Here is a 25,025-nt window from a genome sequence, read left to right as displayed (position 1 = left end):
GTTCTTTACCTTTAATAAATCCACCACTGTCTATTTCCAAGTCATTTTTATAAGCCACTGGATTGCGACATGCAAAGCCACAGATACCAAAAAGCTCTGAGCTACTGCTTTGAAAGGATAAATTATGCTGGAATGATTGAGGAAACTATTTGTAGTGAACTAAACTGAAATGATTAAGTTTGTTTCATGAATATGAATGTGTTATGTGACACAATGACCTGCTTCCAAATCTGCAACATCTCAAAGCAGACTAGATAGACTACAAGCACAAGTTTACTACCTGAGGTATAGGTTTGGCTGTCAGTATTCCAAAACATCTTGCAGTATCTTCAGGAGGATATAGCTTTCGCCGCCTGAAGTTGAGCTCATCAGGTAGAGGGGTAGTTAATACCATTCCAATTACATAAAGGTAACAGGGTTGGTCAGGTTTGGGATAACTATCCGTCAAACATTCTGGAATCTATAGGTATAGAATAAATTGAATTTATTTTTAAATCAAAAGTTCCCTTATGAATTACTTTTGTACTTATTTTTTTACTTATAAATATATCTTTGTACACAAGTAGTTTAAAATGGAAAAGACATTAGGACATTTCAGTCTGCATCCTGAGTGTAAGCAAAACAAGAAGATCAGACATCTCTGCTCCACAACGTGCATAATTTCTACCCTTACAAGTGTTCTGCCACAACAACAGTAAAATAATAAATCTGCAAATAAACCGCAGGAGATTGGAACAAATAACTCATGGAATGAACACTAGGCATTTTGCGTGTTCATGCAAAATGAACATGATCCAAACAACTGGTGAGTCTTTGCAAGGACTCTAGCTGCACACGGGGGCATAAAAAGCAGTGTATGAATACATTTGTTCTTGTAATAAAGAAGTTCATTAGCAGCCATTTAAAAGATGGAATTGTTAAGCGTTAAAGGCTAAGTGACTTTACTACATCATAAAACTTATGGGTAGGGCTGTAGCACAGTGCTAAAGCACGTATTTTGCACGCCAGAAGTCAGAGCTTCATTCTCTGGCTTTCTGCAGACTTTCACACAGGCACTAATTAGTCCTACATCTACTTGGCTTAAATGAGGAGGCTCCAACATGTGCCATCAAACCCTGTCTTGAATCACACAAGCAAAAACCTGAAGTAGCAGTCTGCCTTTCGTTACTCTGCTGTTGTTTAAATATAAAAAAGTACTATACATTCTTAAATGAAGCAAAAAGTATTAATTTTCCACAATGTCAGATTAGCGTCCACAACACAAAACTTTATACAAAATTATTTCCTCCCTCAATCTCCTTCTCCACCCGCCACCCCCCAGATCTGAATGGAAAAAGTCTGTCTTAGCCTATGTGATCATAGTATCCATTACTCCATGGTAGAGTATCAAGACTCCTTTCCCCAAACATATGGGAATTAATTGTTTGCAAAACATTCCTGTAGGACCTTGGGGTTAGTCTATTCATATCCTGCCTCTGCTATGCAACTTAGAAGAATCTTAAGCAAACATGGTTCAACACCACAGCACAGTCACACATAGTGAGGGCACAGAACTATACTAACAGCTTTAGGGTAGCATTGCCTTCGTTTTGTAGAACCTGGCCTTCCTGGAACACTGGTTTCTTCTTCATCATGCAAATCAAGTTCCTCCTCATATTTCACTGTCTCTTTCCCAACAGGCATCAAGTGATCATCCAGTTCACCTAAAATGCATTGATAAAGAACAAGTTATAAATCCAATTATATTTCATAAAATGTGGAAATATCTATCCCTTTGGGGCCGGGGGAACTTTTATAAGACCTATGATAAAAATGTTGAGGAACTGTGACATTTCAGTGAACTCAGTAACAAAGCATCAGCAGTCAGTCCACATGCACCTTATATTCTTTGCCAATGAAAGGCCTTAAATTCCTCATTCGTTTAAGGCAATGTAGTTTTTTGGTTGCTTTTTTAAAAACCTTTCCAGGTACATGCAAAAGAATTAAAAATAATCCTTTGTTGGAAGTGACAGAGTACTTAATTTCCTGCACCAATGGCTTGGTGAAAGCTGCCTAAATTTAAATAACCGACAAAAAGCTTTTAAACGTTCTCAGATGCTACACTATTTTTATTAAATGCTATTGTTTAGAGACCAATCTATAACGCTAAGCATCTAAAAGTAATATATTCAGCATGATCCTATTCATGTTTACTCAGAACGAAGTCCCACCAAGTTCATTGGGCTTTATTTCCAATACACATGTTTGCATTATTCCCAAACATATTGACTGGGATCCAGACTTGTAAAGGTGGAAGTCCACTCATGCAAATGGCATGGCCTCTCGTCTTGACGATAACCCCAATAGTCTCAAAAAAGCTGCAACAGCTGGCAAAAATGGGGTAGGGTAGGAGAGTTATAATTATGTTTAGTTGTATATATTAAAAATGTAGTGACATCTATGAAAATCAATAAAAAATATTTACTACTACAACAAAAAAGCTGCAGAGGATCTCCGTAACAGCGGGGGTGAGATGAGAGGAGTTTCAACTGGTGGAAAGAATTGGGGAAAATCAAGCTGAGATACCTTACAAGTAACCCTCAGGAGTTAGGGGTGGGCACATGGGGGCTGCATAAAGGAGGAGGTGGGAAGCCAGCATTGTATGAGTGGACTTCCACTCACATGTTTTTGGCTCCAAATCCTATTTCCCTGCAGCCAATGATGTAGCTTTCCACAATTGCATGAAATGTTTTTGGCAGCAAATATGTAGGCGTTGACAAGCATATCAATAAAAAAGTATAAAATTGTATCCTTTAGGTTTTCATGACTAAATAAATGTTCCTCGCTTTCAAATATGCTTACCAATCTTATGCAATTTTTCACAGCAAATAAGAGCAACAACCCTCTCTGCCAATCTTGTACAATTCATTGGAGGACCCTAGAAATAAAATTTGAACCAATTATATTAAAGGAAGAATATGTTCTCATACGTGTGTGTGTGCGCGTGCGTGCGCGCACAAGTCACACACAAGAACAGCTCCTATGCAAATGACACTTTAAATAATAATGAAATCACATTAAAAACACATAGCCCTAAATAGAATAGATAAAAATTTGATTACCAGCACAAGTTGTTAATTTTTTTCTCATGCAGCAGCAAATAAGATACATGGGATCTTACTGTATAATAAATACCAAACCACAGATGATTATTTCAAGTGAACACTGAACATGAAGGAATAATATATTTTCCTTTAGATTCCAAAAGCTCTGTGCTGAGACAGCTGCTAACAGAAACTGGGCCCGGACCCAGCTCAATGAAGCACTTCCTATGCAATTTCCAATGAGTTCATTCAAGTATTAATATGCTAGTCTAGTCAGGATGATGAGAAAGATTAAGATTATCTCCTCTCACTTCCTATTTTGGGCTCTATGCTCTACAGTGTTTAGAACAGTCAACTGTGCCCCATTTGATAGTTTTAGCTGATGCAGCATAATTCACTGCTTGCACCAATTATCGAGCTTATGGCAAATCCATGGGATCAAGCTGCCAAGCAGAGCAGGGCTGCAAAATAAGCACTACAGCAAAGCGTTATCTTAAACCAGTGCCAATGGAAAAAAGTAGAACTTTGAACATATTCCAAGCATAAAGTAACCTAAATAAACTGAAATACTTACAACTATTGATGCTCGTAGAGGAGAATTGATAGGTAGATAAAGAGTTGAATAAAATGTGTTATCAGGGAGTTCTCTAGTTTTACACTTGGGAGCTAGATGTGTAAAAGGGTCACTTGGCAGTCTAGCACAGTACCTATGTAACACAAGATTAAAGATAATTAAGTTATTCTAGGAAAGAGCCATGCCACTGAAGAATTTAAAATAATGCATTGGGCTTACTCTGGGAAGGGGAAAGTGAGCATCACATGCTAGCCCTGCTTCCAACATCCCTGCAGCTGCTCCACCTCTGATCTTCTTGAAAAGTCTACAGGAAATCTGAATGTTCAGCTGAACACAGTTGCAAATTGTCTCATAATCAGAAAGGTTCCTGGTAATGTGGAGGCTGAATGTACTTATAAGCCCCCTTCAGACCTTCTTGCTAAACAAGGAAAGGTCAGGGATTGAGTGGACATTTTTAAAATCAGATACTAGAAATGAATGGGGAAGGAGGAGCCAATATGTTAAAAGTCAAGGCTCAGAGCCCTCAACTGGAACGGCTGTTAAGGATGAACAGTAATAACAATCTGACAGCCATGGAGTGGGAACAAATTGAGCTTAAGGGCAGAGAAGTTCTAATTTATAGTGAGAATGATTACCTAAGCTTTAACAACGGAATTAAACTGGATTCTCTGCTTACTATTTCAGTTAAAAATGACATTTAGTAGAACATTTGTACACCAGAAAGTGTTACAGAAATAAACAGTGTCCTAACAGTAAGGGGGGGATGCAGTTGGCACTGTGGGTTAAACCACAGTGCCTAGGACTTGCCGATCAGATGGTCAGCGGTTCGAATCCCCACGATGGGGTGAGCTCCCATTGCTCGGTCCCTGCTCATGCCAACCTAGCAGTTCGAAAGCACGTCAAAGTGCAAGTAGATAAATAGATACTGCTCCAGCGGGAAGGTAAACGGCGTTTCTGTGTGCTGCTCTGGTTCGCCAGAAGTGGCTTAGTCATGTTGGCCACATGACCCGGAAGCTGTACGCTGGCTCCCTCGGCCAATAAAGCGAGATGAGCGCCGCAACCCCAGAGTCGGCCACGACTGGACCTAATGGTCAGGGGTCCCTTTACCTTTAAGAGTAAGGGAGCACCATGCAAGGGTAAGGTGAGTGAAAGGCATCGTGATTAATCAAATTTGAGGTCTGTCCACTGTCTGCAGTCAGAAAGGATCCTGCCAGCAGAACTTCCACCCACTAGTGCTTGGTTCTAACTCCAACCCAGCACAAAGGGGTTTTGGATTGCTGTGTAAGACATACACTGGTCAGCATTTATTTATGCCAGTGAGCCACGCTGAGTGGAGGATTACATAGCAAGAGAGCAGGGTAACTGGTAACTGGTATGGTTAGTTGCTTCACTAAGGGGAACAATTTCAAGTTCATGGAACAATACATGTTGATCCTTATAGGGGGATTTTAAAAATAAGCAGATTCTTCTGTACCATTTAAACATTCTTCTGCATGAGTATCGTAATAATGATATAAATCAATATTTTTAAAGATCTGATTGCCTTATTTTTTAATAAAGGGAATACACAGCACAACCAGAACAATTTCCTCAGATCTAAAGACAATTCCCCTCAGGCTAAAGCAGGCTCTTAGAAATTCAGCAAATTACCGTATTTTTCACCCCATAGGACGCACCGGCCCATAGGGCAAACCTAGTTTTTTTGGGGGGAAATAAAGGGAAAAAAGTTATTCCCCCCCCCCAGGTGCGTGGCTGCTATCCGCAAGCCGTGGGAGAGCTGCGCGAAGCTGGAAGCCTGAGTCGTGCTGAGCTCAGCGCGCCCCAAGCTTCTGGGTGCAGGCAAGCTCTCCGCTAGCCGTGAGAGAGCTGTGCGAAGTCGCGCAGCTCTCCCACGGCTTGCGGATAGCTGCCTGGAGAACGAGAGGGGTCGGTGCGCACACACATTTCCCCTTCATTTTTGGAGGGGGAAAAGTGTGTCCTATAGGGCGAAAAATACGGTATGTCAAAACTGAAACACCAATAGATTTCATACCTATTAATGTGCCCAATAGCAGTGTTTATTGTGACTCTTGGACCGCCGTCTTCTGGTCTTAGCACATATGGTGGGAATATATCATCGTCATCTATAATGGGTTCATTTTCGGTTTCACTAGTATCCACAGACTTCGAGCATTTGTTCCTCAGGATCTTTAAAATATACATATGACAGAATGATGATAATTCTATGCAACTCAGAACTGATCTATGTATTTTGCAAAGTTTAATGTCTATTTTTTCCCTCTTCTCCATGCATTTCGACACCTCTTAAAATATACCCAAATTTTGCAGTATCAATTGTTTCCCAATATCAAGAAGCTGGATTCTGTCTATACAATGAAACATGATTTTGAATCAAGATGCCAGACTAAACCTTTCAAAACTGCAATTATTTTTTTCCAGACACTTAAATAATTAAGTATAAGAATGTGGGGGAATGAAGAGAGAAAATACCTAGAGCTGTATTAAGCAGCTGCGGCTAAGCCCTAGCCTATGTTACAACCTCCTCATACTGTATACAAAAGCTACTGACTAGCTCCAATAACTGATTTGCCACTTTTTGCTACCCCCACCACCTTTAAAGAGGGCACTTGCCCTGGGCATCACAAATGGAAGGGGCTGAATCAGTATTAGCCAACAGTACATTTTGTGGGAAATTTGCAACCTGTTACAGGGTGTAGTGAAAACAGAAATGGAGGTGGGAGTCTCAAATGAATGTTCATACCTGGAATATTTGTCTAAATTAAGGAAAGTGGAGGGGAATTCTTCCATCCTTTTACTCATCTGCTATGTAGTAGGCCTGGGGGAAAAGGCTGGCCAGATCCTTTTTCAGACCCTGAGCCACCCAGGGACTAAATTTTTCTTTAACCCACCCCTCCCACTTTACTTACTAGGCCCTACACAGTCCTTCCTGCAGCTTTCCCAACCCTTCCAAACAATGGATATTCAAACCTTCTGCCCTAGTCACTTTCTCCTATCATTTTTAAAGGCATAATTTTCAATTAAGCTTGGATTCCCAAGTCTCCAGCCCTTAAGTCTTCTTCAGCCCAGGTTCACCATATTTCTTCTAAGAACAGAGTGTTTTGTTGGGGCCAAGGACCCTTTCCCCCATTTTTATTGCTGCTTGAGTGTCTAGTGGTTTTTATTTTTGTTACTCATTCTCTTTTGCCACATACCTTCTCAATTGCCTTGTAGGTTTTAAGATCTTCTTCAAAACATTTGATTTTGTCTGAATCTGCTAACATGATGTAATTCGAGATAGGTGCCCTGGCCCTTCCTTTGGACTGCACATAGGAACGATATTCTGTGGGCAAATCAAAACGAACCACCAAATTGCATTTTGGTATGTCAACACCCTCTTCTACAATACTAGTTGCAATTAGTAAGTTGGTCTCGTGTGCTCGAAATTTTCTAAGTACCTACAAAAGCAACCAAGAAGATACATATCTAAGACCAATCAGTTATTAAATCATCAGCTTGACAAAAGTTTAATACATACTTCAGAATTCAATAATCAAGTGTACAAATTTGTTCACAAGCCATCAGTTAGCAAAGACAGGTTTTAACCAGAAAATAATTTTGTAATTAGAAAAACAGCTTACTAGAAAAAAGTGGGATTTGAATACTTTCAGCTCTTCTTCATACTAACAAGGTAAATATTATAACAGCCCTATAAGCAAACCACTATTTTTATCACCACAGAGGCCTTTGATAGAAACCCACTGGTTTTGAAGTCTTTGATGCAGACAATGGAAATCAGATCACACAGCGACTATGGTCTTACGGAGGTGGGGGACACCAAAGAATTCCATGATGATGTGCTGTTCTATTCCTTCTTAAAAAAAGGTATTATTCGCCTTTGAAAGCAGGCTGGCACACTTTTGCCAAAGTGTAAAACTAAAGCCCGTTATATTTTTCTGGGGAGGAGGGACCCAGTCTGTTAAATTTTATCGCTGCTTTTAGGGAAAAAAATCATTTTGTTTAAAAAGTTGCATTTTTCTTTGCATTTCATTTTGTGTGTGTCACTCACACAAAAAGAACTAAAGCTGTATCAGTATTTCAGAAACAGGGCATTTACAGTGCCTTCACAGAGACTGCAAATCTGATATCAAAGTAACATTTTGAAAAATAGCTAAAGTTTTAAACCAGGAATAAAATTTTTCATTCTGTAGTATTTTCAACATAAACCTTAGCTCATAAGCAGTACAATTTCAGCCAGCTGTTGTTTGTCATTTTTGTTTTAAAATTCAGGTTTGCTTCAGAAACTTGTGTGCTTCTACATATTGATCTATAAGAACTATGCAGAATTTGTAAGATGCAGAATCTCTGGACTTTGCAAAGGTTCTAAAGGTTAAGCAACTATACAGCATTTTTGTACAATTATTTTCATTAAAGTTACCTCTTCCTGCTTTCGGAATTCTACTTCCATCTGTTTACTACGGGGCTGATTCTTTCCAATGCCATGTCCAGTTATAAAATTGCTGCTGATGTAAGCCAGCTCTGGGTCTTGTTTGCCAGCTTCTTTTATCAACCTAAACACATTATACACATTTTGGAAGTAGTTGAGAGAATAGTTGAGAAAATGTAAGCTAATCATCTTCTTGATATCAAGGTGGCATTTGCATTTAAAATTCTTAAAATAAATTCCTCCAGTGGTTCTATACCCGACACAGAGAAAGACAGCATTACTTTTGAAGAATAAAAGAACATCAAGAACATTTAGTTCATGTATTCTTAATGGTCTCAAAGTCTAGAATAGAAAATATTATATCTAACAAGTCCCAATAGTGAGTGCCAATTTAGTAGGGACTGATCGTCACATAACCCCACCATGCAGCAAAACCAAGGTTCTTATTTCTGAGAAAAGCAATCCATAGGAAATTCCTATTTTTTGGAAACCTGTTCATGGATTTAGTCATTCTGATGATAAGCTTCCACTGGCTTAATTTACACATTACCCACTTGACAAGGGAAGATTATGTTTTAAAATCCCTCATGCTTTAAGTGGCCTGCGGTTCTAACAGCCTCTACAAGTAGCCATGGCCAGACCTTGCCCTGCTCTACATTTCTATGAAGGAGACTGCTGCTGTATATTCACTCACAGCAGTGCTTCTCTTTTCTTTGGCAGAGAAATCAAGGAAATTACAAGTGTTTTCCTTTCTTGCTCTCTCTGCCAGCAACTAATTTTCTCCCTCACTGGGAAGTACCAGAACACATACGGTCACATGGTTTGCTATATAGCCAATTAGATGGCTTTGTATGTCTATAAAGATGACATGTATGCATGTATATAATATGGAATCCTCATATCTTGAGAAGCATTTTATAAGAAGCGATTGCTAAAACAGAGCTAAATGAAAAGTTTGTCATTCCTACCCCCCCCACACACACTGGAATTTTCTACTGCTCTTTTCCCCCCCCTTGCAGTGGCCTTTGGTTCAAGAATGAAAGAAAAGAGGACATGAATTGTGGCAATACACAAAACTAGTCAGGATACTTTTAAACAGAAAAGGGGAAGTTATTTTATCTCTATATCCATCCATCCATCCATCCATCCATCCATCCATATGTTAGTGCCTTTCTCTTATTACTCTGTATATTATCACCTTTGCTTGTGTGCCTGGTATTTGTGGTAAAAAAAAGTTCTGAATTCGATTAAAAAATTATTCTAAGCTTTTAAACAGTTGATAACTGCATATTCCACATAGCCTTACTACATTTAAATCATTTAAATATATTTAGAAGTTGTTTTTGCTAATTCTTAAGGGTTTTTATGTGATGTTGCGGCTAATATCAACCATCTTCTTCTCTTTTTTTATGAAGTGTGGTTTGCAGAGATTTGCAAAAACTAGCAGGCTTCATGAGCATTTGGACATATTTCTTCTATAATAATTCCGGATTAGCATTCAATTAGCTCTTTTGCAATTCACAATTTATTTATTTTTTAAAGAAATCATACCTGTTCAAAACAACTGCTGTGTATCTTCTTTCCACAAAAATAATTCCACATAAAATATTAGTAAAGGGAGAAGGAAAATTAGTTTCCGTTTTCTCTTTCTCCTCTATTTCTTCATCTTCGTCCTCATCTTCAGAATCACTCCAGGACACATAATTATCCTGATTCCGATTATTATACCACTCAACACTTTCAAACTGTTGCCGTTCATAGGGCTTGTATTTACGCAAAATTTCAAGCAGTTTTATTACTTTTGGGGTTACAAATTTCAGGTCAAGTGAGGCAGGTGAGAAGTGCTCTTCACAGAGTGCATGTATTTTCCTTAGGAAAGTATCTGTAAACAATAAAAATTTCCTGTGCAGCTCCTCTTGCTCGTGCTTTATGTACTTCTGTAGCTCTCTCACCATCATCCCAGCTACTTTATCAGCACACCAGGGTCCCAGAACAAGCAACACTGCTCGGCAGTCTGACAGTATCTGCAAACAAATTAAATCCATCAGTTTGGTGTGGCACTGTAGCAGTCGACACAGCTTACACTGAGCCCGCAAACCATTATTTAGAGCAGGGATCGGCAACTTTGAGGCCGGTCCGGTCCACTCCGCGGCAGACCTCTTGGTGGGCTGGAGCATCCATGCCCGCGCCCAAGCTATTTCCAGTGCTTTTCTGGGTTGGAAGAGCACTGGAAATAGAGCGTGCGCATGCGCACAGGCGCTCCTCCGTCCCGGAAGTGAGCCGGAAATAACGTATATGGGCACTCCTCCGGGTGAGGAGCACCTGTGCGAGTGCGCACTCGCTATTTCCGGTGCACTTCCGGGACAGAGAAGCGCCTGTGCACATGTGCACACGATATTTCCAGCGCTCTTCCAACCCAGAAGTCAGTCCCCACGGCGAGAAAAAAAATGGCACAGAATCCCCACGCCAGGAAACTCATAGTTTGGAACCAGCCCATGGGCCTTAGGTTGCCAACCTCTGATTTAGAGGGTGGGGGGAGAACCGCAATGCACATATGCTTCTTTGTAGATAAACTAATGATATATACAGTGGTACCTCGGGTTACATATGCTTCAGGTTACAGACTCCGCTAACCCAGAAATAGTACCTCGGGTTAAGAACTTTGCTTCAGGATGAGAACAGGAACCGTGCTCTGGAGGCGCAGCGGCAGCAGGAGGAGGAGGCCCCATTAGCTAAAGTGGTGCTCCAGGTTAAGAACAGTTTCAGGTTAAGAACGGACCTCCGGAACGAATTAAGTTCTTAACCCGAGGTACCACTGTAAAGGGATTACTGTTCCAAATAAGTATCATTTCAGAAGGCAACAAAGGAAGGGAATGAACTGCTCAGCTACATTTTCCTGGGGTTTTATTTTTTAAAATCAAACATTGGTCTGGTTTGATAGCTGACCAGATTCTGAATGCTAAAGGTTTAGCAGAGAGACATGGCAGAATTGTGCATCTATACTTGTTACCATACTTTGTGAAGAACCTGCAGTTCTAGGTAAGACACACGAAGGAGGGTTCATCTAGAGATTCTGAAATTTGTTCCCCTGTGTTTTCACTTTGCTAGTTAAAAATAGCTTTCACAATCTTGTTAGTTTCGTAAGCAATATTGTGGAAACACCATGCGGGTGAAGTGGGATAAAACAAATCAGTATACCTGCAGTATGATCTAAGGATATTATGCGCTAACCGTAATTTGTCTTGATGTCCAAACTGCACAAATTATCATTACTGCAAACTATAGCATGCCTCCATAACAGAACCAGAAACTCATTGTGTCACACTGGTTCAATATGCCAAGGAAAACTGTAGTTACCATGAACAAGGATGTGAGGCAAGCAATTGGAACACCCGGGATGGTGTGCAGATTAGAAGTATACAAGTTCATAAAGCAAGTTCATGACTGAAACAGATCACTGTCTGAACTATTTTTTCTCGCTCAAGTACAAGCTGCTTGTAGGGGAAATCTTGGCAAGTTTCTACTGTATATTTGTTCAGATGTCATAAAATAATCTCAGACTAGGTAAAACAAGGGACAGATTCTGAGACATGTAAAATTTTGTGGTACTGAGCAAATTAGCTTCAAGAGTGACCTCAGTCCCCTGCCTACTACTTGGTCATTATTTGAAGTGCACTTTCTTTCCCATACTTGGCTGAAGTACTAAAGTCTGATCTTCTGGAGAAGTAGCTGAAAATGTATGCTACCTTGCCAAACTGATTCTTAATAATGAGTACGAATAATTTAAAAGTGGCAGTATTTCTGGAAGAAAGCAGTAAATATTTCTATTAAGAAGCTAGACCAAACTGCAGTTAAGCAATGCAGGAACAATGATAAATCATGTGCCCGTACCTGTTTCGAAATCAAGGTAGAATCTCTCTCTCTACACAGTACAGATATGTTGCAATCATTCAGAAAGTGAAGTGCATCATCCAGCTCCGTTAACAACCTTTCATAGAGCCCACTTTTGTCAGCATATGGTCCACAATCTACCACAATCTCACAAGGCTGAGAAGTATACCTTTAACACAAACAAACAAGCTTGTCAGCCACATTTTAAACTGCTGTTTAAATGGCACAATTACAGATTTGGTAATCTAAAAAGCTATATGGGCTGCACAGCAAAATGCAAATTCAACCTGGCCTTACTTTATTGAAATAGGTTTAAAGAATGCCGTTGAGTGTTTAGATTAATTTTTATTTAAAACAACAACAACAGCACACCAAGCATATAGATATCAAGTCACCTCTTCCAACGTGTTTTTTATGAATGGTATTCAACACAAAATTCAAAAATAACAAAATGTACCTGTCCAAAACCACTAAATCAGTTGCAGTTTCCGCACTACTCTTTAGAATGTTCTCCAATTTCTGAATCTTCTCTTCCAACTCTGCTGGATCACATTTCCCATTTAAAATGGAAGCTGTTAATCCTAAAATTCGGGGGCATGATGGACAACTCTCACAAAGCTGAAAAATAAACCAGAATAACCCACAAGGTTAAGTTTGCTCTTAAGTAGGGTGGGGGGGATCCAAATCAAGAAAAGGATCCCAGTGGCGAACAGTGGCGTTCTGCACCTTCTTTTCCAGCATGACACAAATCCTAGAGGAGCAGAATGAAAGAGAGAAGAGGCTTACTGAACTCCTGCAGGGGGGGTGAAAAAAAAAGAGTTCATGCCTCACACACATAAACCTGGTGACCCCAGAACTGGAAATGATCCTTCTAATATTTTGATATTTAAAAGTAACAGGACTTTTGTTTTAAACAACAACTTTTCAAGTTAGTGCAGTAGGGTAACAGTTTTGAAGTCCTATAGGTCATGTGATCCTAAATAAGAGAAAATTAATGTAGCTTCAATCCCTAAACTGCATGCTTCCAAAGGAGGAAGCCCAAGAACTCTGCAGAATCAGGTGCAAGCCCAGGTTCATTGATTTGTGCAATGTAATGGCTACTTAGTAAGCTCTCCTGATGTTTCTGATTTAACATTTGGCAATGAGAGGTCACCACAAATTTTCTGCCAACTTGTTCACTGGATAGTTTCAAGGAAGCCTGCCAACATTTAAAACAGCATCTAGTGCTCCACTTTTAGACCTCCTTGATGGAATATGTTTAATCAGACCATTTCCACCTTCATTAGCCTCCCAAAACTTGGAGCAGGCTTCTGACTCTGTTAACCATTACAGTCAGTGGTGACTGAAGAGAACTTCGAAATGTAACAGGCACTACTATCCTTGCACACTGAGGACAAAAATAGTTTATTATTGACCATTCTGTCTGCACTGGCTCCGTTCCTTTCCTTTCCCAGTCACTTTGCAGCATCTGATGAGCAAAGAAATGCAATCCCTCCACCCCAATCCTTGGCAAGTGGGAGAACTATTTCCTCAAGGGAAAGCAGCTGGCACGAGAATGAGAGAAATACAGAGAAGGAGGCTTGGTGCACACTGAGTGAGCCACAGTGCCCACATGGGGGTAGGAATGCAAGTCAAGGCGACAGGAAAGCACACACTTCAACCAGCGGTGCCTATTATGGTCTGTTCATTTATTCTAGAAACAAGGGGGAGGTGGATATCCCCAATTAAGAGAGTAATCTGAAGGCCAGTCCAAAAACGGATCAAAATAAATGCCAAGTTAAATATTAATGTGTAATATGCAAACAGTTTGCCTACTTATTTGTTTTGTCAGTGGTTAAAGCTATATAGATGGGTCACAACCTACCTGCATAATTTCTCGATAGGGGTGATCCTGAATTGCAAGATGGCACTCATCAAAAATAAGAAGATTAATGTTTGACAGGGATAAATGGTCATTTTTTAAAATATTCAAAGCGACACGACAGGTCATTACCAGAACCTGAAATATGAAGAGATGCAAGAAAAAAACTGAATGTTATTTTATAAGATTTTTAATCAGCATTAATAAAAATTAAGCATTCATTCTTCCCTCTATACAAAATGTAGGTTAAAACAAACAATTGACCATTCACTTGTACCTGAGACAACATTAAGTGAAGTGCATTTTAATTCTGCCCAAAGGCCACTCAACTGAAATAAAATATTCCATTTCCATCTACTCTCCGGGAGCTTTTATGGCTAAAGAGTGGGGTATAAATCTTTTGAGCATGCTGCTCAGTAGTGACTCCCCATCTGTGGAATGCTCTCCCCAGGAAAACACATCTGGTACTGGTTTTTAGGAGCCATGCTAAACATTTTAATCTACCCAGGTTTTTAGTGGTTAAGTAGTCTCTACTGTTGTGCTCATCTTTTAGTGGGCTGGGGTAGTACTGGAATATAGGTATGAAATGCCTACAGATGACCTCCATAGCATTTTATACCCCGCCCATCTGGCTGGGTTTCCCCAGCCACTCTGGGCAGCGTCCAACAAAATATTAAAATACAGTGGTCTGTTAAACATTAAAAGATTCCCTAAACAGTGCTGCCTTCAGATGTCTTCTAAAAGTCTGGTAGTTGTTTTTCTCTTTGACATCTGGGGGGAGGGCATTCCACAGGGCAGGTGCCACTACTGAGAAGGTCCTCTGCCTGGTTCCCTGTAACTTGGCTTCTTGCAGCGAGGGAACCACCAGAAGGCCCTCGGTGCTGGACCTCAGTGTCCAGGCAGAACGATGGGGGTGGAGACTTTGCAAATCATCCTAAAAACAATAAAACCTTAAACTATGACACTGGTTTATAATTTGCAGGGGCTTATGGTATATTAAAGCTATGGTTTCCCCTGTAGTGATGTATGGAAGTGAGAGCTAGACCATAAAGAAGGCTGATCGTCAAAGAATTGATGCTTTTGAATTATGGTGCTGGAGGAGCTCTTGATAGTCCCATGGACTGCAAGAAGATCAAACCTCTCCATTCTGAAGGAAATCAGCCCTGAGTGCTCACTGGAAGGACAGATCCTGAAGCTGAGGCTCCAATGCTTTGGCCACCTCAGGAGAAGAGAAGACTCCCTGGAAAAGACCCTGATGTTGGGAAAGATTGAGGGCACAAGGAGAAGGGGACGACAGAGAACGAGATGGTTGGACAGTGTTCTCGAAGCTACCAGCATAAGTTTGACCAAACTGCGGGAGGCAGTGGAAGAGTCGGACATGACTAAATGACTGAACAACAACAACAACAACATGGTATATTAATTTGCATTACCTGATACTTAGCAAATTCTTGGTTCCATTTCTCTTTTGTCCATGCTTCAGTTATTTCCAAACTTGAATACTCTCCCACTTTGAGATCTGAATGCGTCCTAACAGTTGACACTTGCTGAGCAACTTGGTTTGCTGTATAGGGAAGAAAAAGTGGAATTTAGGCAGCAAACCAACTACTTTGTAATGGGATTCCAACTGTGTACATGCAATCATAGGGGTGATTCCATAGCAAGCATTTAGTGTGGGATTGTCATGCTTCATTCACTCACATTTTACTGGGCATCCATAAAATGCAGTCAACCAATCATTGTCATCTTTATTTTCTCTGTAATTCTTCTATTTTTACCCAACAAAACATTTTACTTTCAAAAGAAAGTTTTGGCATGGGGGGGTGTTAAACAAGCTTTTAATTAGTGCTAGGTGGCCATGCCTTCTTTTTTTAATTAAAGAAACTGGTTAACATTCCTGTAGTACAGTGTTAACTGTAGTATAGCACTATAACACCTTAATACAAAATTAACATTATAAAATGATGGTACTACTTAATTTGAAAATGTTAGTAGTATTGCCCACAAATTTTATAGTACAGTTTGAACACTTATCCAATCCTTATCAATTATGTCCCGTACAAAAATGTGTATTACTTCCTTACCAGAGTTGACCAAGAATACTGTTCTTTTTCCATTTTTGTTAAAATCTCCCCTGATCTGGTAAGACAGTTCTTTAATGAGTAGTACTGCAATAAAAGTCTTCCCTGAGCCAGTGTTTAAACAGACTATTGTATTATGATCCAGAGCTGCTTCCAGCAGTTCAACCTGTATTGGCAAATACAAAATGTTTTATTTTTTTTAAAAAAAGAATCCTTAAAATTACATGTAGACAGGTTTCAGCTGACTCAATGAAAGACAATCCAAGACATAGATGTCTCTCTGATGTATCAGCCAAAGAAAGTCAATGAACTGCATACCTAAAACATCTAAAAGTCTATCTGACATTTCTCCTTCCACCCTGTGATATACCTTTTGGAATTTTTCTGTGAACACTTTACACATGGAATAGTTGCAGTACAGCAAACTGTCATGTAAAGTTTTCAACAGGACCTTAAGATCCTTATCCCCTGAAATCCTATTCTAATATAACTTTGTTGCATGGATGAGCTTACAGGAGTAGTTACATAAAGATTTCAGTATGAGCAACAAATGGCTTACCTAAATCAGCTCTAAAATATTTAGTATTCAAACCTTTTAAAACAACTGACGTTGTGTGAATTTTTCATAAAAGTTGTAATTTGCCAGAATCACTTTAAAATGCAGAGCAGTGTTCTTGAAACATGCAGTTCTGAAAGTTTTACAGAGCTCTTATTTATTTAGAATGCTTATGTTCCACTTTATATCCCCATATATCCCCATCATCCCTGACCACTGGTCCTGTAAGCTAGGGATGTTTGGAGTTGTAGTCCCAAAACATCTAGAGGGCCGAGTTTGGGAATGCCTGCCTTAGAGGCTCTCAAAGTTATTTTAAGACTTGCAAAATAAAAAACATACTTAAGTCTGATATCAGGAACAGAAACATTATTATGATGGCAGGATTATACAAGTGGCATTTCCTACGCTCATCTTTGTTTTTTCTTGGTGTTTCCACATAGTCCCTGTCTACTAGGCAGTAGAGACCAGAGAAGTCTTCTGAGGCAGGGGAGGGGCTGAGCAGCTGGAATCATTCAGCCCATGACAAAGGCAAGACATAGGTGACAAATAACAATGATAATAGAAAAGAAAGCAGTTTCATTTATGCAAAGAGGAAGACTGCTGATTGTCACGGATGTTTCCTCACATATTTTTATTCACTCTTATTTATTTAATCTTCATCAAAGTAGCAACTTCATGGTAAGACCATGAGCACTTTAATCAAATACTCTTCTGTTTAGTCAAATATCCTTCAAGTGTGACAAGCTAATTGCTGGCGCTATAATAAATTATCTCAGTAAGCCAAAGACGCTAGTGCTGATATCTTCACTGCTTCTAGTGTTAGCGAAGAAGAGAAAAGGGTCTCTTTTCACTGTGGTTCATTCTAATGGAAATGCATGCAAGACGGATACCAGCCTCATGGTCAGTCTCCAGGAAGCAGCCAGATTTCATTTTGCTTAACAAATATTAACATTGTCATTAATACCTGGTATTTTCTTGGTGTGTAAATATTATCATGAATTGCTTCTTGTTGCCATGGAAGTCCAAAAAAAGGACCCATTGGTGAGGAAGCCGGGGTCATGAGTTGTAGTCCTGCCATGCTGAGGAACTGCAAAGCAGGGCTTTTCATTCATTCATCCAGTGTTTCTTTCATTGCATTTTTGTTCCAACACAGCTTACTGTGACGGGGGGAAAGAGCGTTAAAACCAGTTACGAATCATATCTTACAGAATAAAAATTACAACTTTGACAGTATGACTTTTCCACTCAGGTTTTACATTTTTAAATATGCCCATGGAATCTTTAAAGACAAACTACAGGCAATATTCCAGACTTAACGTATGATAAAATTCAGCTGAATACAGGCAGCAATGCTATCAGTAGTAATAATAATAGAATAAAAGGAGTATTTGCATTGTTCTCAATGTTCAAAACGAGTCATATAAATCATATCTCACTGCAAGTGCTATGTAAATACTCACAACAGCTATGTAAGTAGTGCGAATGGGCACTAGGTAATGCCTAAAGTGGCTTGCCTAAAGTAACTTAGGGAGTTAGTAGCAAATATAAGATTAAACTGGCAACCTTCCAGATCATTGCTCTTTCACCACTACATTATATGAGCTCTCCATCCTGGATAGATTATATTAATCACTTAAGGACTAACTCAACTATATTTCATGGACTTTCAACTTGAATTTTGCATACCTACCTCCTTATGGTCTTGTGCAGTACACCAAAGAATATCATATAACGTTTTTAAAAATCCGTAAATAATTGAAAGGTTATTTCCACATGCCACAGTTGGAAAATTGAGACCAAACAAGTAATGGAAAGCACCACAGATATACCCAGCAAACAAAGCAGTACCCACTTTCCCTATAATATGCTCATTCAGTGAAGTTAAATGAAGAGGAACTCAGATGATGAAAATACTTGTAATCCTGAGTTATACCTGTCCTTGTTATTCTCCAAATTAAACTGGAATGTTCTCTCAACCTATAGCACTTAACAGCAATTATTCCACTATGTTCTCACTGTAGATTGCTATGGGCGGTGTGGGGGATAGCCTCCATTTAATTGCACTTTGAAAAGATACTAATGCTATAAGCCAGTGGTTCCCAACTGGTGGTCTGCGGACCTCAGAGGCTCTGCATTACCCACCCAGGAGGTGTGTGGCAAAATTAACGTAACAAAAACCACCACAGAGATATCAACATTTTCAAAAGTAGTGGTTCCACGACTTGGCTTTTGAAAAACAGGGGGTCCACAGTACTTAGCTGATTGGGAACCACTGCTATAAGTAGTTACTATTATTAATGTCAAACAATAACTAAACAATTGTGAAGTGATTTGAGAACTTATTTTAAATAGAAATGTCCACAAACAAGATCAAAATAGGTATCACCTCTAACTGCATTGGTGAAATTGCAGGATAAGCCACATCACCACCTTATCCAATCTCTGCCTAGAGTGCAAATTCTATGTGAAGGTATTGAGAGAAATAATGCTTGACAAAGGGGGAAGATAGTTTGCAATTGCTTTACCCTACCTGATCCCTTAACCATTGTTAAGATATAGGCCACACACTGGTAAATAGTGATATTAACTTCCAGCTGCCACAAGAACAGAGTTCATGGACAAAGCTCAATATAAAGTCATACATATATTTTGTGCTTTGCATTAGTTCAATTCTCTTTATACCGGTTTTGATTTTATTTTAAGGGGGCATTAACTCCAAACAAGTATGTTGCAAGTACTTAATTATACCAGTTTCCTCTGTACAGAAAAGAAAACCTAGATATTGAAAAAGCTATGAACCAATAAACATAGTACTATCACCACTTTAATAATAAGTCGTATATAAAGTTTCAAAACTAAACTCCTCAATTTAACACAATATAGATTGCTTTTTCATAAACCCAAAAACTTTTGTTTTAGAATTATTAGCAATATACAGCAATTCCAAAAAATATGGGTGCTGCATGGGCCATTTCGTACGTGGATTTAACCTCTCCGGGGAAATCCGAGCTCAACAGGAGATTGGAGCTTCACAAAGGTGCTGTGAGCTCCGGAAAAAACCCCAAAAGGAAGTTTTGGGTGCTGGGGACTCAGCGGCACCCCTGGCATATCTCCCCAAAGGCAAACGATCCCATAAAAGGGTTTGGAAGCTTGAGGGGATGGAGGCACGGGTGTGATGGGGGTCTACTCGCTACTGCTGTTGAGCGACGCCTCTGGTTCTGATGGCAAGCTGAAATGTTTGTGCTGATGGAACAATCAGAAGAGCCCAATGGTGAATCCCTCCCAATAGTCGTAAGAGAAATTGAGCAATGTGATTTGAAGTTTTCTTCCAAAGAAATGCCGGCATTACGTAGATTATTTAAAAAGATAGTGATTTCTGATTGAATTAGATACAGACTTACCATATTAGTTTCTGTGCCCTCTAAGTATATGTTCTCTGAACTGCATTTTGACACCATTATATCTGCTTCGAGGCTAACCACATTGCTGCTCAGCTCCTGCTCAATATAAGAAAATTGTTAGTGAAGAGCTAAAATACTGTTACAAATATTAAGAATAAGATTCCATTCAAGATTTCAGTCAAAAGTGGATTTCTATTTGTAGTTTCTCTTTAGAACAAACAATTTATGATACTCAGTTAACTGGTGTACATAAACTGTGTAATTAAATTTGAAATAAAGCGTTATAAAAACAATAAGGGGTGGAGAGAAAAGAGTTAGTTCAATCCATCTTTGGATGTGCCAGCCGTCCCTGCAACCCAAAATGTCATTTTTTGAGAGGGCTGACAAGGTAGAGGATGGAAAGACACAAAGGAACTCCTGTATAAGGAGCCACATATGCAGGAAGGGGAAGAAATAATGCATTAAGTGACCATATTGACCCTAAATAGTTTTTGCTAGATTTGAGAGCTTTAAAGCTAAGTAAAGAAAATTATCAGGGTAAGCCCTGTGTTACACCACAAATCCCTTGTATCTAGAACCTGGGATAATAGAAGTTCCTGAACAAATATTTCCTCCACCACCCCAATAAAAATGAAAAATGTTGTTATTAAAAGGATAAACTCTTCAAGCTTTATTTTATAATGTTAATAAATTGAGTAATACAAAAATGGTGAACCTGGCCAATATACAACAATAAACCAGCATAATAATTCTTCATTAAATAAAGACAAATATTAATTTTAAAAGAGAGTTGTTTTTACATATGAAGCAGCAGGGATGATGGCTTCCACTCTTTCTACAGGTTGGATAAGAACGTGTATATTTATACTTATCAAAATGACTACAGCAGCAAGGTTCCCAGCCATTGTAGGAGATACATATAATCATTTTCTAAAATATGGATGCCATTTTAAAATAATTATCCTTGAGAATTTAATAAGATCAGCATGCCACATTACATTATAAATGTAAAAAAATAAACATAAAATCCATACTGGTAAAAATCATCAAGGATTTGGTAACCACAATATAGAGTCAAAGTTTTACGTTTTATGTATTGAATGAACTGTTCGGGGGGGGGGATAGTATGCTGATAGCAGGTCATTTTTAAAAGTTAAAACGAAGTCAGAATAAAAGGAAACAATCTTAATGAGAACTTCTACCCCAAGTAGCATTTAAAAGTTAACACCATAGCATTAAGGAGCACACGTAAGCATTTTTCTACCTTGAATCTTGATATTGAGCTTATCCAGAGTTTCCAAGACTGTAACTTTGTTTCAAACCTAGATATCCTAGAAGGCAATAAAAAGAGCACATTTTCAAAAACACTAATAAAACCCAACCACACCATGTAATACTCTTCATCCTTGCATTTTAATGTTTAGCTCTGGGGAACAGCACATTACCCTTCAAAAGTCCTTTTTGGCCAAGGATGCAGACAGTGAGTGTCTGAAAGATCAGCTTAAGGGCCTGAACATATTTGCTTATTTTCTACTTTACCTGTTAAAATAATTGTTCACTAACATCACTTAGGCTTACAACTGGTTCTACTTCACTTGCTGTCACTATGAAAATGAAATCTTAGGGAAACTTAATATTCACTTTGGAGGAATTCAAAGTTGTGCTAAGGCAATCCTTCTGCCAGACAGAACGATTCCTACTGTCTTCCCCACTTCACGCTATCTGCTGTTCTGGGGTTTCTCCTGACCCACCAAAGCCATTTGGGGGGCACGGGGGGGGGGGGCCCTGATACGCAAGCCGAGTTCCTTGTGCAGGGATTCCATTGACGGGATTCATTAGTTGAAAACAGCCCTATGCTATAGGGCAGAAGTGACTGGCATCCATTTTATTGCAAATTTCAAACACAACTACCACATTATTTATTATACATACTGAGAAAAATGACGAAACAGATAACCATTGCCCATTTGTGTGTCTTCATGTAAAACAAGGCAGTGTATCAACAACCCTTTTCCCATTTCACTACGAGAACGGTGCAGAAATCAATGGACACTTATTGGTTTTAAAAATTAAATGTTAATAGGCTTTTCAGTTTAACTGTTCTATTTCCCATGCATTTTAGCCAAGTGAAATCAAATTCTTAACAGCATGCTTCTAGTCTGTGTAGTCCAAAAACAGCCTATTTAGCAAAGAGCAAGAGAAAATTCATCCACAGGAGTTGAAAAAGCAGTTCACTATCAGTGAAGAATATTGAGGCTATTGTCAACAGCAGCTTTGGGGTGTGGGTATTCAGGTTCACATTGGGAAAGTACCAAAACAAAATATCCAGCCAGAACTGTTAATCTTCCTATCTCAGCTGTAACCCAGACCAAGGGGTGGCATGGAACACCATTACAATTTAGATGGTCCTTCTGCAATGAACATATCCCCAATATGCGACAGAAATTCAGCACACAGCATAACACACTATTTTGTGTCAGACTACACCATCTTCTTTCCTCATAAATTTATTATACCCTTCCCGCTAAAGCAGGATGGGGAACCTGTGGCCCTCCAGATGTTGTTTGACTCCAGCTCCCATCATCTCCAGTCACCGTGGAAATGACAGTCCAACCATATCTGCAGGACCACAGATTTGCCATCCTGATTAATCCCATGCTGATTGTGTGGGACAACTGATTATTCCACACTGCAAACCAAGTAGATACCAGACCTTGAAAAGTTTGCAGCAGATGGCTGCCCTTGCTAAAACCATGGCGAAACCACAGGAATCTCAGCTGTAGTTTCTGCCCAATGTTTCTGTAATAAATAGGTATGGTTATGCCAATGAACACAAACCTGCTTCCTTTTTCCACAGAACCTCTGCGGTTGCTTTCAATCCTGTAAAATTTCACTGAATTAAAACAGAATTTAGTCTTCCCTGGCAAGATAAAAGGTAATGCTGCCTTTCATTACAATCAGAACATTTGTCCGAACAGAAACATTTCATTGGTCTATCCCACCTTGACACTGGTAACTCATCACTTCAATCGCCAAAATATTTAAGATTAAGATGGAGGCCATTAGTTTTCCTCAAAAGTGGTGTAAACAGAAGAGTAGAAGTGTAGCTGACAGAAAAATATAAACTGGATACTGCTGCCCTCGGTGCAGCAGGCCCTTTCAGTTCCTAAGCTAACATACTGCTAGACAGGCTTCATGCAAAAGACTGAGCCAAGTTCTAGTAGGAAAGTGCAAGCTTACATCGTATTACCATGTTGATTGTGTTGGTGCTCTCCTCTGGACAAAAGGCCTGTTGCAGCAGGCAGGCAGGCAGCCAGCCAGCCAGCCAGCTTCTGTTTGATGGTCAAAGTCATATACCATTTGCCAGGAAGCATAGCCTCACAGAAGCAATACTCCTGGTCCTAAAGCAGCACCACTCACCAGTAAATTTACTTTACAGATAAAGATCCAATGTAAGGAAAAGGAATATCTGCTAAGTACGGAGCATGCTGTTTTCCATTTTAGTTCTTTATGCAAGGAGAAAGATTGTGTGACCACAGTACGTACAAAGCCATGCGTGTCATATAAATGTGTTTTTATTTGTGCAACTGCTAGTTTAATCCTAGCATACATGCCCAATAATACTAAGTCCTATGCTCTAAGAATATTGTAAAAGTTAAAGGCTCCATATTGCTTCTTAGTGCTGGTCTTTTAAAATGCAGACACTGAAATTTGGCAACTCCTTAGTTTGAAGTATAATGAAACCTACTTAAATTTTAGAATTCCAAAGCTATCAAAGTTTAACATTAAAAGCTTTTTTAAAAAATGCACCGGATTTTTCAGGATGCAATTACTTTCAAATAATAATGCAAAATATGAGATTTTGAACACAAAAACTATCTAGAAATACCTTTAACACTTTCCCTCCAACTGTTAAATCATTCACTTAAGAAAAAAAAAGGTGATAAACCAAACTGAGACTAATCTTGCAGTCAGGTCTGCAGAGTCAGTTTTTTCCATACTTTATAAACTTAGGACTCACTGATATAAGCTTCCTTTTCCATAACAACACTAGAGGCAAATAGTAGAGCTGGGGTCTTTTCAGAGCCTCAACCATTTTTTACTTCATGGGAGCATAGCAGCTGCCTATGTGTGGTTTCCAGACACAAGATTTGCATAAATGTAAATCATATACTTCTCTTTTCTACACTACTGAGTTGGAGCTGGCAAACTGCCAAACTATTCAAAGGAAATGTGTGTTCAACTCATTAAGGAATGGCTGTGCCACATTTCTCACCAAGGAAGCCCTTTAAACAAGCACTTTCTATGCAGACATCATCAGCCCTAGCTAATTTTCTTAAACATGGGCTTAAATGTCCCAGACCTGTAGAATGGCATGGGTCTTGAAACTTAGGAAGCTCCCCCCCCCCCCGAACACAGTACCCCTCCCCTACACCAACTGGAAAGCTTCCAGCTCCAGAACAACCTCCAAGAGATCAAGCCAGTTACAGCTCATGGATGTTTCCTGCTCAAACCAAGAGTCTTCTGCATACAGCTGGAGAAGCTTGTATCAACTGCAATCTGGATGCTGAAGAATTCCCCTGAGTGAACTCACTTGGGCAGCTAATGTGAGCAAATCTAGCAACTTCTGGAGGCCAAAGGCAACTTATAAATTATCTTCTTGTACAGGGGAAACAATATCCACTGTTGAGGCCTGAAATAACATACATATAGCACATGGGTCACTAGAGTAATTCTCATAAGGCTCCCAATTTTATAAGGCACTTCAAAAGTTTACCATAAAGGAGCTATAATCATATCTTGTCTGGAGACTAAAGATATTGTCACCATTTCCCATTCTACTGGTTGTATCAGGGCAGCAATGGCATCTCGGTCATTCATTCCCTGAGATAAAATGGTGAAGTGCTAGAAACTAGGATAGAAACACCAAAACAGTCTAGTCGCCACTAGGGGGGCAGGTCAGCAACACTTTATTTCTTATTTTGATAAGCATGAACTCATACACAATTCACATAAGTGACACATTGATAACACACATTTTTAGCAGAAATTGTTAATACGTGTTTAATTTGATGTTGACAATAAAAATATTACTTCAGTTTTCAAAACACTCTACTTTATTGTTAAACTCCTT

General features: G+C 39.3%; 1 protein-coding gene across 2 annotated transcripts in view; it reads right to left on the bottom strand.

The window, feature by feature from the left end:
* DICER1 (dicer 1, ribonuclease III) overlaps positions 1–25,025 on the bottom strand; it is a 46,135-nt gene that overhangs the window by 15,332 nt on the left and 5,778 nt on the right. For both annotated transcript variants that reach the window (XR_008328802.1, XM_053375788.1), the window contains exons 2-17: positions 21,156–21,222; positions 19,892–19,987; positions 17,455–17,647; positions 15,938–16,100; positions 15,287–15,417; positions 13,857–13,991; positions 12,450–12,610; positions 11,993–12,161; positions 9,653–10,125; positions 8,093–8,225; positions 6,870–7,112; positions 5,690–5,844; positions 3,658–3,790; positions 2,842–2,917; positions 1,564–1,703; positions 281–460 (exon numbers count right to left, since the gene is read on the bottom strand). Coding sequence is in view for 1 of the 2 variants with exons in the window: in XM_053375788.1 (XP_053231763.1) it covers positions 281–460; positions 1,564–1,703; positions 2,842–2,917; positions 3,658–3,790; positions 5,690–5,844; positions 6,870–7,112; positions 8,093–8,225; positions 9,653–10,125; positions 11,993–12,161; positions 12,450–12,610; positions 13,857–13,991; positions 15,287–15,417; positions 15,938–16,100; positions 17,455–17,598 (2,436 nt within the window). In the remaining variant the exon portion in view is untranslated. The remainder of the gene's footprint in view (positions 1–280; positions 461–1,563; positions 1,704–2,841; positions 2,918–3,657; positions 3,791–5,689; positions 5,845–6,869; positions 7,113–8,092; positions 8,226–9,652; positions 10,126–11,992; positions 12,162–12,449; positions 12,611–13,856; positions 13,992–15,286; positions 15,418–15,937; positions 16,101–17,454; positions 17,648–19,891; positions 19,988–21,155; positions 21,223–25,025) is intronic.

Source organism: Podarcis raffonei, chromosome 1, assembly GCF_027172205.1.
Source record: "Podarcis raffonei isolate rPodRaf1 chromosome 1, rPodRaf1.pri, whole genome shotgun sequence".
Classification (NCBI taxonomy): domain Eukaryota; kingdom Metazoa; phylum Chordata; class Lepidosauria; order Squamata; family Lacertidae; genus Podarcis; species Podarcis raffonei.
This window is presented reverse-complemented; position numbering and strand designations above follow the sequence as displayed.